This window comes from Topomyia yanbarensis, chromosome 2 (genome assembly GCF_030247195.1).
Source record: "Topomyia yanbarensis strain Yona2022 chromosome 2, ASM3024719v1, whole genome shotgun sequence".
NCBI classification, from domain to species: Eukaryota; Metazoa; Arthropoda; class Insecta; order Diptera; family Culicidae; genus Topomyia; species Topomyia yanbarensis.
In genome coordinates this window covers 402,593,229-402,606,492 of record NC_080671.1, presented here as the reverse complement: position 1 = coordinate 402,606,492, position 13,264 = coordinate 402,593,229, and the positions used below count along the sequence as shown (strand labels likewise).

Genomic DNA, 13,264 nt, shown 5'->3' with positions numbered 1-13,264 from the left:
CCTCATTCAAGATTCAAAACGATTTGTTAGTTAAATTATTCATTAAATGAATAAATTGCCGTATAGTTTTGAAACACCTTTTAACCCAACTCTGCACAGTAGGCCTGGCCGTTTTAATATTTGCGACATATTACAAATAATATGCTTCAAATATTAATGTTGACAAGAAAAACACTAAAGAATAACTGCGGTGTTTTCCAGGATGCTTTTCAATACTGGCTGTGTAAGGGTTAGAATAGAATAGAATAGAAATGTCGTCATCGGTACTGCATTCATGCTGCTCACGGTCGGATGTTCTTATTTGTTGTTTGTGCTTACGGGTCGCTATTTCAAATCCTTCTTCATAGGTATTTGATTCCTTATTGGTGGGGTTGGTTGTTGGTTTGGAAACATTTTCTGTAACCGTTGTTACTTCGATGTTGGTAATGGCAGTTGGTTTAGTGGTACTGGGTTCGATCGTTGTTGAGCTGGGGTTTGTGAATGCCCGGTCTGCAGTCGCGGGTTCATGGTTAAACATACGACAACTGTATAGCGGGTTTGGTCGTATCACGTGGAATTTCCTTAGCAGTCTCTGCGCAAGGTTTCCCGCGGTATACCAGCTGATCACAATATTGACATGTAGGAAACTGGCCTGGGTACGTTATTAGTGTTCGTTGAGAATATTCAACACCTTTAGGTGATATGCATGTAAAAGTCAAGAGGGAATAGGTTTTGTCGGACGCATGCTCACCACGCGAACGCCGTTGCGGAGTCCTGTGAAGAAGTTCCTTCAAGTATCTTCCGTAACACTATTCACCTCTCCGTATTTTGACATGATTTTTTTGATAACGGAGGAACTAGTACGTTGTGCCAGGTCATGTATCTTTATTTCAATACTGTCAACATCTATATACGTTGGGATACTGTATAAAATGTCATTACATTCGACGACGTGTTTCTTGTTGTTCTGGGAAGCGAATGATTCTGCTTGACTAATGCATTACGTAAATGATGGAATTGCACAGCGTTAACTTCTGCTACGTGGAGCTTCTTGTTCACTTTCAACATTTGCTGCACTTCACGAATTGATGGTCTTACCGGATATTTCGAGAAGTCAACAGCAACACAGTTTGCCCGCAACGGGACATACTCTTGCTTTGTATTTCACTAAAAAAATAATACTGTTCATATCTGATATTACCCCGAAAATTAGAAGAAATAAGTGAAATCTAAATTGATGGCCAGATTGGCCCCATTGAACATCGTAAAATCAAATTGGCCCTTTATGTAAATTATGAAAAAGATGGGCTTAGAGCTGTTACGCCCTTGGGCCGGCTGGATGTTGTTGGCTCGAATCAAAACTTGTCGAAAGTAAACAAAGTTCATTTTATATCGCCAACCTGGCGCACAGGTGATGAAATCGTTAGAATTCAACGGGGTGCTGGAGCGTTGCCAGAAAATTTTTATTTCCAGATTAAATTTTACTAAACTTGTCAGTTAAGCTCAGCCGGAATGCTGGCTGGTTCTAATTCGTATTCTGGCTCCAGTAACTGATTCTAGTTAGAATTGGTTGTGTTACTAGTGCCGGAAAATGAGTTAGAACCAGCTAGAATTCCGGTTTATTTACGGTTGAACTTTACTGGGTTCCGGAAACCATCCGATACCCTTCAGGAACCTCTGTTTAAGGGATGCCATTTCGATGGACACAAAATAAAATTGGCAACGCTAGCAAAGTGTAAACACAAATGAACATTCCTGATGAACCTATCGTCAATTGATATTTCGACGAGTTTTGATTCGAGCCAATAATATGGGCCCCTTGGGCCTAAGGGCTCATATTATTGGCTCGAATCGAAACTCGTTGAAATGTCAATTGACGATAGGTTCATCCGGAGTGTTCATTTGTGTTTACATTTTGCTAGCGTTGCCAATTATATTTTGTGTCCACCACCCAATGTGGCTACGCCACATCGCTTTTGCGCGTGCTGTCTAGGGATAGCCCCTATGTTTGAGTAAGCCGGGCAAACGTGTGGATCACAGGTTCGCTTGCTTCCGATGGCGGGTCGGTGGCCACCTCGCCCGGCGGATCCTCAGCGGCTTTGCGCCGCTTCGGTTCCTAGGCCTCGGTTATGCTGCTAAGCCGCATCGAAATAGTACCCCTTAAACATTCTAACTTGAATCGGTTGTGTCACCGGAGCCGGAATACGAATTAGAACCAGCCAGAATTCCGGCTGAGTTAAACTGGGAAGTTTAGTGAAATTTAATCTGGAAATAAAAATCTTCTGGCAACGCTCCAGCACTCTGTTGAATTCTAACGATTTCACCACCTGGGCGCCAGGTTGACGATACCCTCTAAGAACGGTTGGTTTCAAAATTGTCCAATGAAGGACGTTTGTTGGACCAATTTGGACAATGCCAAATAACCGTTCAACAAACGTCCATAGTTGGACCCGTGTTGAACGATTTTGAAACAATTTTTTGGACGTCTCAGTGGGTATGAAATGAACTTTGTTTACTTTCGACAAGTTTTGATACGAGCCAACAACATCCAGCCGAGTTCAACGGGGTGCTGGAGCGTTGCCAGAAATTTTTTTATTTCTCAGATGAAATTTTAGGAAGCTAACGGTAACCATCCGATACCCTTCAGGCTTAGCTGCATAGCCGAGCCCTAGTAACAGAAGCTGCGCAAAGTGGCTGAGGATCCGCCGGGCGAAGTGGCCGCCGATCCGCCGTCGGAAGTAAGCGATCCTGTTTCTAGGCTTCGGTTATGCGGCTAAACCGCATTGTTCTGGTAATCTTAAACAAAGGTTTCTGAAGGGTGTCGGATAATTACCAGAAGTTTCCTATAAGAAGAGACAACAACCTGCCGCTTACAGAGTGGCGGCGAGAAACTGAGCTGGGGCTGGTACTGACAGTACGATGTGAGATGCGAGAAACCTGCTTGCAGCATATCAAATGGAGCCTATCTGAGCAAAAGCAGGTAGTCGGCGCAGATCCGCTCAGCTTTCACTCTGACATCATCCATTTGGTTTGCAATAAGCAGGTTTCTCGCATCTTAATATTAGTTTCAGCCCCAGCTGCAGCTTCTCGCCCCTCTCTAAGCGGTCTTAGACGACAACAGGTTTCTAGCCGGAGATGCCAGGTACACAAATTAATCTGTGTTTCACAGATTTTCAATGTTCTGCATAGATTGTCAAAACTGCACAGGTTTCCACAGTTTTCTGTTTTAATGCACAGATTTCCACAGTTTTCTGCCATAATTCCCAGATTAGCACATATTTCTCAATTTTTGCCCTAGCGCTCAAATTTTACCTTAAGCAAAAAACACAAAAAAAGGTTCTACTTTGAGACAAATTTGTATGTTTTCCCTTACACAGATTTGCACAGATTTTTAAAAGGGCTGCGCACAGATTTCAAGAAATATGACCTGGCATCCCTGCTTCTAGCTCTTCTTATTTTTCTCAACAAGGCCCTGCCGTAAATCTAAAAACAATAAGCCTTAGCCGTTGCCAGACACCTTTTGCATGCTTTTTACAATTTCTGACAATTATTGTACAGCCGTGATTCGCTGGCTGGGCCACAGCCTTGTCCAACTAACGAATTTGAATCGCTAGTTGGACCGACTGACAAATGTCAAAAACTCTCCTAAGGAGATGTTTGCAGTGTAAATGCATCTATTCACATCTCTAAATATTGTCAAAGTAAATATGACATGAGATTTTGGCGTTCAGATGCTTTTTAGTTGGACAATGGTCCAACTAGCGGAGGTCCAACTAAAAAGTGGTCCAGTTAAAGAGTGTCCAACCAGTGAATCATGACTGTATCACAAAGATCGCACCTCAACCAAGAATTCACAGTACTAGCTGCAATTAAAAATTAAATAGTATTTTTATTTATATCTGTCTTAACAATATACGTAACTATATCGTCATTCAGCACTTTTATTCAATTTTCATGGAATGTTAATATGTATGCAAAGTAGAAATAAGTTCAGCAGCACTGTTTTCCATCCCATTTGTAAATATTGTGAACGCTTTTGACTGGCAAAACGACCAATCAGAAGCTGGTTCAATGTTCAGGTTAGGACTGGATCAAATTAGCTTGACAATAGACTAAGCCCGGCTAAGCGTTACCGAAATCGGAGAAGACGCAGAAAAAGCAATGGGACGTAACCACATTGGGTGGTGGAATCAAAGTGAGATTGGCAACGCTACAAAAATGTGAACAAGAATGAACATTCCGGATGTACCTATTGAATACTTTACGCTGACGTCACAAACGAGCTGAGTGTTCATTTTTGACAGTTCACTTGTACTGTTTACATGGACTTAGAAAAATTCTTTACGATTTCCTTCGAGCGAATCTAGTCGTTCACAAATTTTTCTATGTCCATGTAAACAGTACAAGCGAACTGTCATGAAAAGTGAGGTTAGCTGTGCCAGTAAAGAACCTAATTGTCCATTAGGTTTTACACGAATGTAACAGATGAGCGCCCGTTGCACTCGAACTCATGCAACTGACAAAGTAAACAAACCACCCAGAATTGTCAAACATGAACTTCATTCATTATTAGTTATTTCGTGTCGTCCTCTTGTAGAACTCAATAGACATTTCGACGAGTTTTGATTTGAACCAATAATTCAATACTTTAAGGTGACATAATTTTGAACATTTCGCTTATACTTTTTACAAGGACATATAAAAATTCTTTGCCATTTACTTCGAGTGAATCTAGCTGTCCACAAAATTTAAAGTCCATGCATACAGTACCAGTGAACTCCCTACAAACAACGCAAGCTGAACAAGGCTTTATTGCGAGGGAGTAAGATGAACAATAACTGTTCAAGTCGTTATCGAACTAAATTGTTTGTTGGGCTGTCAAAAAAGTGAGGATAACTGTGTGGGTAAAGAACCTACTAGGGCCCCTAAGTCAACCGATAGTGCTAATCGAGGACGTGTTTACATTCTCGTAGAAAATCAATTAAAAGGTTTTCTGAAACTTCAAAGGTTTAAATTTCATATTGTCATGTTTGGAAAGTTAGCCTCTATCAGATTACATATTAAAAGGATTGCAATTCTCATTTAATTACCCAGCTGTGTTCGGAAAAAAGCTTCATATTCTTTGATATTTTCGAGCTGGGGCAGAAAAGTTTTTGTTTGAACGCAAGTTTGCAAATTACGCCATTGGTTTGCATGTTTAAATACAGCCCACGAACGAATCTAGTGCTTTATACAATTAATCGACAGAGGTAAAATTGATTCAATGAATTCAATCGCAGCGCCTAATCTAGCCAGTTTATTTACAGGAATACCCCAATGATTGGGTACCCACGAAAAATACATCGCAAGTTCTGCTGAGTTCTTCGATTTGAGTTTGGCTTGCGCTTACTAATTTAGATCTATAGTTTGCCAACCAAAATGCTTTTAGGGCAGCAAAAATTGTTGCAAATTCCCAGATTTTCTCTTAGAACATCTACCAAACGAATCGGATTGGTCGAATCTTATTTCACGACAGTAGACACCAGCACTGGCTCGGGTCTCCAATAAAGAACCAGCAGTGTGACAAACTACATATTTTTCAAGTTTTTCCTCTTACATTCAAACAGCCATTCCTCACGAGAAGAAATTATCACATTGAAGGTTTTAAAGAAAAACCAACGCCACGATATGAAACTTCATGGAACCTTCTGAAGAAAAAGTGTCCGAGTTATTTACCGCCAGTTACCAGTACATCAAATGGGGGACAGTGGATAGACAGTTCGAAACCGTTCAAACCATACCAAACAGAGCGTTGTCAATCAGCATCCATCGTTCTGCGAGGCGAAATACTGGTTGTTCCAAGTTCTTTGCAACACGAGCTAAGGGCAGATTACTTGTGATGCATTTTTAAAAATCAGCTAAATTAAATACATTTCTTTCCATCAAAATAGAAATTCGTAATGTATTTTGCGTTGCGTGTAAGACGTCAAAACCCTACAAAAAATTAGCCCTACATTCAGCAAAACGTCGAACAAAGTGAATCAACGTAGGACGTTTGTTAAACAAACTTTTCTGCGAGGGAGTGCAAAAATGTAAATTAAATGCATTTTTTCTAATTTGATGCAAATTTGTTATACATTTCTAGAGTGATCTGCCACTAGATCACGAGGGCCATTCAGGTATTGAAGTGATGAAACGTCGTTTACGACAAAAGGTTTGGATAAAATGGCTGAAAAGCTCGTCAGAAGCTGCAAAGAATGTACAATAATATCTTATTAGGATTAGGACTTAGATGCCTGATAAATACATTGCTGTTGACTTCATGGGCCCACTCCATTCCGGTAATGATTTATTAGTTATAATTGATTTCTACAGTCAATTCGTAGAAGTGATTGTAATGAAGGAGAACACTTCTAAACAAACAATTCAGACTTTGCATGAGACAGATATGGTATTTCACAATCGAAGAAGTGCGATGAAGGTCCGCAATTTGTTAGCGTGTCATTACAACAATTTTGCAAAGAGTATTATTTAGACTTATGCCGAAAAACATCATATTGGCCCCAAGCAAAAAGTGAAATAAAACTTGCAAACCGTTGTCTCAAGAAGCAATTGAGTCATTAAATGAAAAAAAATTCTTTTATTTCATAAACCGATAGAGCTCTTTCTAAATATAACAATATATATGTTCACCTTTAAAACTTCAGAATGATTTTTAATTGATTTTCTAAAAAAAATGTAAACACGCAAAGTCATTATATAGAAAGGTCCTAGCCTGCATCAAAACGAAAATTGCGTCTGTGCTCGTATGTGTGACGATTTCTAAGGGCGAATGCTAGCGTCTACGTCATCAATACCACTTTTTATAGGCTGTCTGTTCACTACCACTAACAGTTTTGACGCATTCTAGGACCTTGTTTAGAGGGACTTTGGTAAACACGTCGTCGTTTGACACTATCGGTCTTCTTTGACAGTGAATTTAGCCACATGGATTTGCATTTTGACAGTTATCCAGAAAAGGATAGGAATCAATGTAGTTCAATGGAGGGTAGAATCGTGATAATTCAACGTTGCAAAAAAAAAACTATTTGTGATGTTGCGTACAAAAAACTGAAAAACAAATTCAACGTTAGCTGCATCGGAAAAAAAATCGAAAACAGCATATGGCTTAATGATCCAATTCAGGCCGCCCAAGAATCACTCCAATAGTTCCTTCCAGAGTAGATTAAAAATGAATAAACCATGATCTCATCTATTGCAGATAACATATTCTGGACCGTGTTCGTCACGTCCTTCTAGCGACTCTATCATCGCGCGATAGCTTAATTTCTACTTCTCGACTGCGTCACTCCATTTGCAAGTAAATTGATCGCCGTTCCTCTACCCGGTGGGGGAATCTGTTTCGCACCGTGAACTTGATTTACAACGAAATTCCAACTCCCAGCAGATTGCCTAATATGTCACTCTAGATTGAGTCTATACTTCGGGGGGAAATCGGGAAAACGGTGTCAGCCTTGATGCCGCGAGCTTCCGACGCTGGTACATGGCTAAGCTTAGAACGAATAATTATCCCTGGGAACTGAGGAAAGCCGTCGTCATTATCATCATCATCATCATCATGCTATCCTACATACATAATTCTGGCACACTGTGGCTGGATGTATCAGTTTCAATTCCCACATTAGCTTGGCTTCCACCGGATCGGCGGTGAAGGCTTCCGTCGCATCAAACATGGCTCATCCATCAAAGATTGTGCTGATGGTCGTGGTGGAAGTTGTTTCCTTTTTTCGGTCTTCAGCTGCGACTACCGCGTGGAGCACCATCATCATCAGCTGTTCTTGGTGTAGCCATAAGCCGTTGTGTTGTGATGATGGTGGCATATTATAATAATGGCAATCCTTACGACTCGCTTTCTATTAGAGTGAGGTGCACACTTCATTCGAACGCTGCTGTCGCATTGTAGGTGGCGCTTTTTGATTACGACAGAACGGAACGGGCAGGCAGCACAGGCTGCCATCAGGAACCCAAAGCGCTTCTGACCGTGGTTGGTCGGCTTGGCATCAGCATTTATTTATTCATGACATTTTATCCGATACATATCCGAAAGAATCCTTCACGTCGCTCGCAACGCTCCTGTTGGCTAATGTGAGCTTACCGACTTCGTATGTGGGTGCTTGTTGGCTGTGTCCATCCGAGTACAGCGCGAACCATTTTCCCGCACACTACCACCGCACTCATTATTCATGGGATTGAAATGGCGCAACAACGGTGTCAGAGTGACATGAAATAAGGACCGAGCAGGCGGTGGCGAAAAAACAGATGGGGAGAGGTGAAAAAGATGAAATATCACCCTTGCCTTGCCGAGATCCGTTGCAAACATAAACCGGCGATGGTGGTCCTATAGGTGTATGACGCAGCAAGTGGTACCGTGATTCGCAGGACGAAAGTAGCACGGCGAGCTGTCTGGTGGATAATTGTTGCATGATGCAGAAACCGTGACATAATTCTACAATACGGCACCGTTTGGAAGCTGTTAAACAAACTGGTACTTCATATCAGACGTAAAAACAGCTTTTCACGTATCGTTTTTTTCATGTTTATGATGCACTGGACAAAAAGTTAAAGTAACGGTAGATTGAACATAGATTGGTCGCTACAGTTGATGCCACAGTGGAACTAAATAATACCTACAAATGGACGCCAGTTTATAAACTATTGAAAATGTTTCGTGGTGAAATATTCCATTCAGAGCTGCAAATTTTAGTTACAGCTTAACCACGAAATTCAAAAGGACGCTTGGTTGTATTTTGTATTGTCTGCAAATGTTACCGTCGTAATTTGAACACCATTATCCCGGTAAACGGCAAGTTACGGTAGGTATAACCTATAACAAAGTTTCAAAGGCTCGCCGGCATCTATTTTAACCAGCTCACTCTTCATTTCATAGAATGGAACATTTCAAATAGGGTCAATAAGTCACATGTCGTTTTTGATTTTTTCTAATGCAGTTGACGTTAAAGATACAAAATCCAACCATTTTTTCACTTTTTGTACACAAAACAAATGAAAATTATTTTTATAAAATTGGATTTTCAACACCACACCTTCCATTGAACTACCTTGGTCCCTATCCTCTTGCTGGGCTAACTCAATGAGGTATATATAGATGTGGCAGAACACACGGTTTGCTAGTGTTGGCAACCAAAAATATGTAAACAATCCAGAAGCACAACGGGTCGACGTCATAGCGGTCACACGATTCAATGGGAGCGGAACGACCGCTATGACGAAAGCAAGTCGATTTATACTGTGATCACTCACACCACTCATGTAAGATTCATCTTACGAATACCAAAGTGCCATCTTCGCCAGACCTGTATATACGACATTGGGGATAACTGTCAAAAATGCTAGCCCATGTGGCTAAATTCACTGTCAAGATCGATAGCAAGGAGCTTTTATTCTCAGGTGATGCGATCATCAAAAACGCCGGTCAGCCATGTTGGTTTCGAAAACGACAGCTAACAACATTGTTTACTAGTTACTAGTGTTGATACATGCATATCGATATAAGTTTGCTTTGATATCAGTTTGCACACAAAGTTGTTTGCTGTCATTATTTTCCCTCGCAGCCTATGACACGCTTACCTCACTTCTCACCCAGTTACTGGCAAAGACGAATCACCTTAGAACTCTAAGCACCTTGATCGATAGTGTCAAACCAGGATGCGTTTATATTTTTTTTTAGAAAATTAAATCAATTAAAAATCATTCTGAATTTTTAAAGATTGAACATATTTAGTAAAACGAGCTCTACCGATTTACAAAATAAAAAAAGAAATTTATTCTTCATTTAATGGTCCAATTGTAAAGTTTTGGACTGCTGGCAACGAAGCATTGAATTGACACGTTTATTTGTGTCATCAAATATGCATCATAACTGCTGTCTATAAACTTATCAATTAATATGGATATGAAAACTTCTTACACTTACACTCTCGCTGATTGGCTTGAAACGGAAGATACTCTTCGCCTGTTCGCTGCTGACGTGCGTCGAGGGGATGTCCAGCGTTTCCGACACCGAAGTGTTGTGCTTCCAGACGAAGGTTACATCGGTCGGGTTAGCTTCCAGTTCGCAGGAAATTTTGGCCTGCTCGTACCGACCCACGTTGTATGTCGTAACCAGTCCCGGACGGCAGACGGGTGCAACTGAAAGTAAACAATTCTCACATTAATTTTTCATCTATATTGACACACACACATGATGGCGGATACGATAAACGTTGAACTTTGAAAGCGATCGGCACCACCGGTTTACATGAATGCCGACAATGACCTCAACTTCCGATCGGAGGCGGGTTGCATTCGGTCTGCCTGTCAGCATCCAATCTGGGATAATCGAATGAACCAATTACCATGTAAATTAAAATGCTATTTTCGCTTTCGAGAGTGCTTTTTCCCACGTCGACAACGACTTGTCAAGCGACATTGTTACCAAAGTGATAACAACAGCAACAGTTAAGCCACCTTGAATGAATATTATCACCGGAAACGGATGGAAGAGAACCGTCCAATGGAAGTCAGAAAACGGCAAAAATCAAATGTCACTCGGAAATTTTCCGGGGGTGTCTTCGTAATAGCATACCGGATGAGGTTTTTCATCATTGAAAATTGGACACCAATAGGAATCAGACTAAAGCAATACAGCGGGGATGGCATTTAGGGCATAGTTTGAAATAATATAGGAACAAATCAGACCATTTAACAGTAAACAACCCATACAACCATGGGACAAGGTGAAAAGAATAAATGGATATTAATTCTTCAAAAGGGATAAACAAATTTTTGTAATCAAACTTGTTTCGCTCATTATTCTGCTCAAAGGAAAATTTCACTGAAAATACTATTTAGTCCCGTATAACGATTGCTGGCCCATCGAAGCGGCGGCTAGTGGCAAGATGCTACTTGTTATTGTCATTCAAAGCGACAGTTTTTTCTTTCTTATACAACTTCACTTGTATGTCACTTCTTAGTGGTAAAACGTTAGGAATTATGAGAAACAGGAGAGGAAAGATCTTCCCTGTCTCCGATGATAGCGAAATCGAGCGATGTTCAGAGGATAGCGAAGTTGATGATTTGGGTGAATGCCAAAACAAGCTCGATGTAACGGTTGACTGCGAAGAGGAAATTTTGATTCAGCAGAGGCATAAGTAGGTCGCACCGATTTTGAGACAGAACCATGGTAAGTTTATCCGCAGATCATCGTACAAGCTGGTCGTAATCGTCGAAATGGAAGATGGCAATCGACGAGGAGATGAAGTCTCGTGAGAAGAATAATAGTTGGTCGTTATGTGAGGTATCAGAAGGGAAGCAAGCTGTGTCATCCAAGTGTGTGTTTCGTATAAAATGCGACGAGCACGGTAGGTGTAAATAGTAGGTTTGTTATACAATCACTTCGGAGTGAACAAGAGCAAAAAATACTTGCTCCTTTTCACTCCGGTTTGCTACCAGAAGAAGAAAAAAGAGAAGAAGAGAGTATCGGAATGATTTTCTCCGGAGTACTTCTAGTTTCTCCTGGTACTGGAACAAACCTAGTGCTTAAGTCGGTTGCACCGAGCGCAGCACTATTTACAGCAAGCAGAGTGGTTTCACGAATTGGTGACTAAGCTCGGATTTCATCGTAGTGAGAATAGTCGATGTCTATTACTTGGCGTGCGTAGCGGGAGTCTTCATCGTAAGCCGCTGTCGAAGCTAATGGAATACCGATTGAAGCTGAAGAAGGATATGATGGCGGAAAGGGCAACTCAGCCATATAGGTAGTTGTTAAGCTGTTTAGCATACGTCGCAAAGCTCTTGACTAGAGATGTTTTGCTCAACCAACGAGGACAGGTGCTACTTAAAACGTATTTTGCGCTACGCGAAAGGAACACTCAATGTCGACTTGGAGTTTCGAGGAGGTGAACGAGTTGAAACGCTTGTTGTCTCGGATAGAATTTTGCAATAGCATTTACCCTACAAAACAATAAGTATTATAGTTATTACTGTTTCAACATTGTTCGATGCAGAGTTCTCGCAGTAGACTTGCGATAAAATTTCATGTAACAATAAAAAAATGTCCAATCAAGCCGCATTTGTCGCATGTCTTCTTACGGGCTGGACATTTCTTGTCATTCGCATAATGTCCCGACGACCCACAACGGAAACAACGATGAGAAGTACTTTTCATTTCACTTCTCACTTTGTTTAAACTTGCAGAATCTTCACCAGCGGCCTCCTGTTGGTTCGAGTTGATCATTTCAAACACTCTTCTTCGAATATATTTGTTTAATCAACAAGTCGCTTTTTCAAAATTGCTTCACGCAGCCTTTTTGAGCAACTTCCATTAAAGATTTGTTCTGTTATGCGCATATTCAACGCGTCGCCATAATCACACAAATTAGCTTGGTGTCGCAACCGTCTCGCGAAATGAGTAACTCGTTCACCTTCCTTTTGAGTCATTTTTCTAAACATTGCCCGCTCATGCGGAATGCATACAATCGGTTCAAAATGTTGGTCCAACAACGCAACTGTTTGTTTATAAACATCGCTTCCTCCAGGAACAGCGGCATCACGATTTGAAGGTGCAGAAGTAAAGCTTTCTTCTTTCCAGCAGTCGCTGCTGCATTGCATTCTAAATAGAGCTCGAACGATCGCTTCCATGCCTGCCATCTCCTTCCCATCGATGAATTATCTCCGATCACAAAAGGTGCAATGTTTCATCTCACTCGCTCCTGCTCACTTGCATATGTTTGTTCTTTTTCTGTTTAGTTTTCACCTCTACCGCAAACACCACTCTTTCGACGCCACGCCGATATTTTAATTTTTCTCGACTTTTCGCTTATCGGGTTACTTCCATTCGACCGAACTTTTGCGATAATGCAATCAAGTTATTGTTTCCGCGTATTTAGCACTCTTTTACCCTTCAATTCGTCGCCAAAATGTTGTGTTTATGAGGACACATAATAAACGCTTTGTTATACATTTAATATCTCTGTATTTCTCCCTTCTTATTTGCCAACCGTGTTCCCAGATCCAACATAACACATATGCTCTAGAATGCACCTTACAATCACGATTTAACTAAATTCTGACGAACGGTTAAGTTTCTTTTTTGATGGATGTACAATATCTATCCCCCCCCCCAACTCAGGCATGAGTAATATTTATTTATATTGCACCGTTCGTCTGCTCAATGTCATTTTTGGCTTAAGGTTCAACTGAGGCTTGTTTTTTCTCACAGCGTTGGAAAAATCTTCATGAAAATCCA

The 13,264-nt window shown here is 40.9% G+C and overlaps 1 protein-coding gene across 1 annotated transcript in view; it reads right to left on the bottom strand.

The window, feature by feature from the left end:
• LOC131680858 (nephrin-like) overlaps window positions 1-13,264 on the bottom strand; it is a 386,752-nt gene that overhangs the window by 72,985 nt on the left and 300,503 nt on the right. Inside the window, exon 11 of the mRNA XM_058961572.1 lies at window positions 9,953-10,167. Coding sequence (XP_058817555.1) covers window positions 9,953-10,167 — 215 coding nt within the window. The remainder of the gene's footprint in view (window positions 1-9,952; window positions 10,168-13,264) is intronic.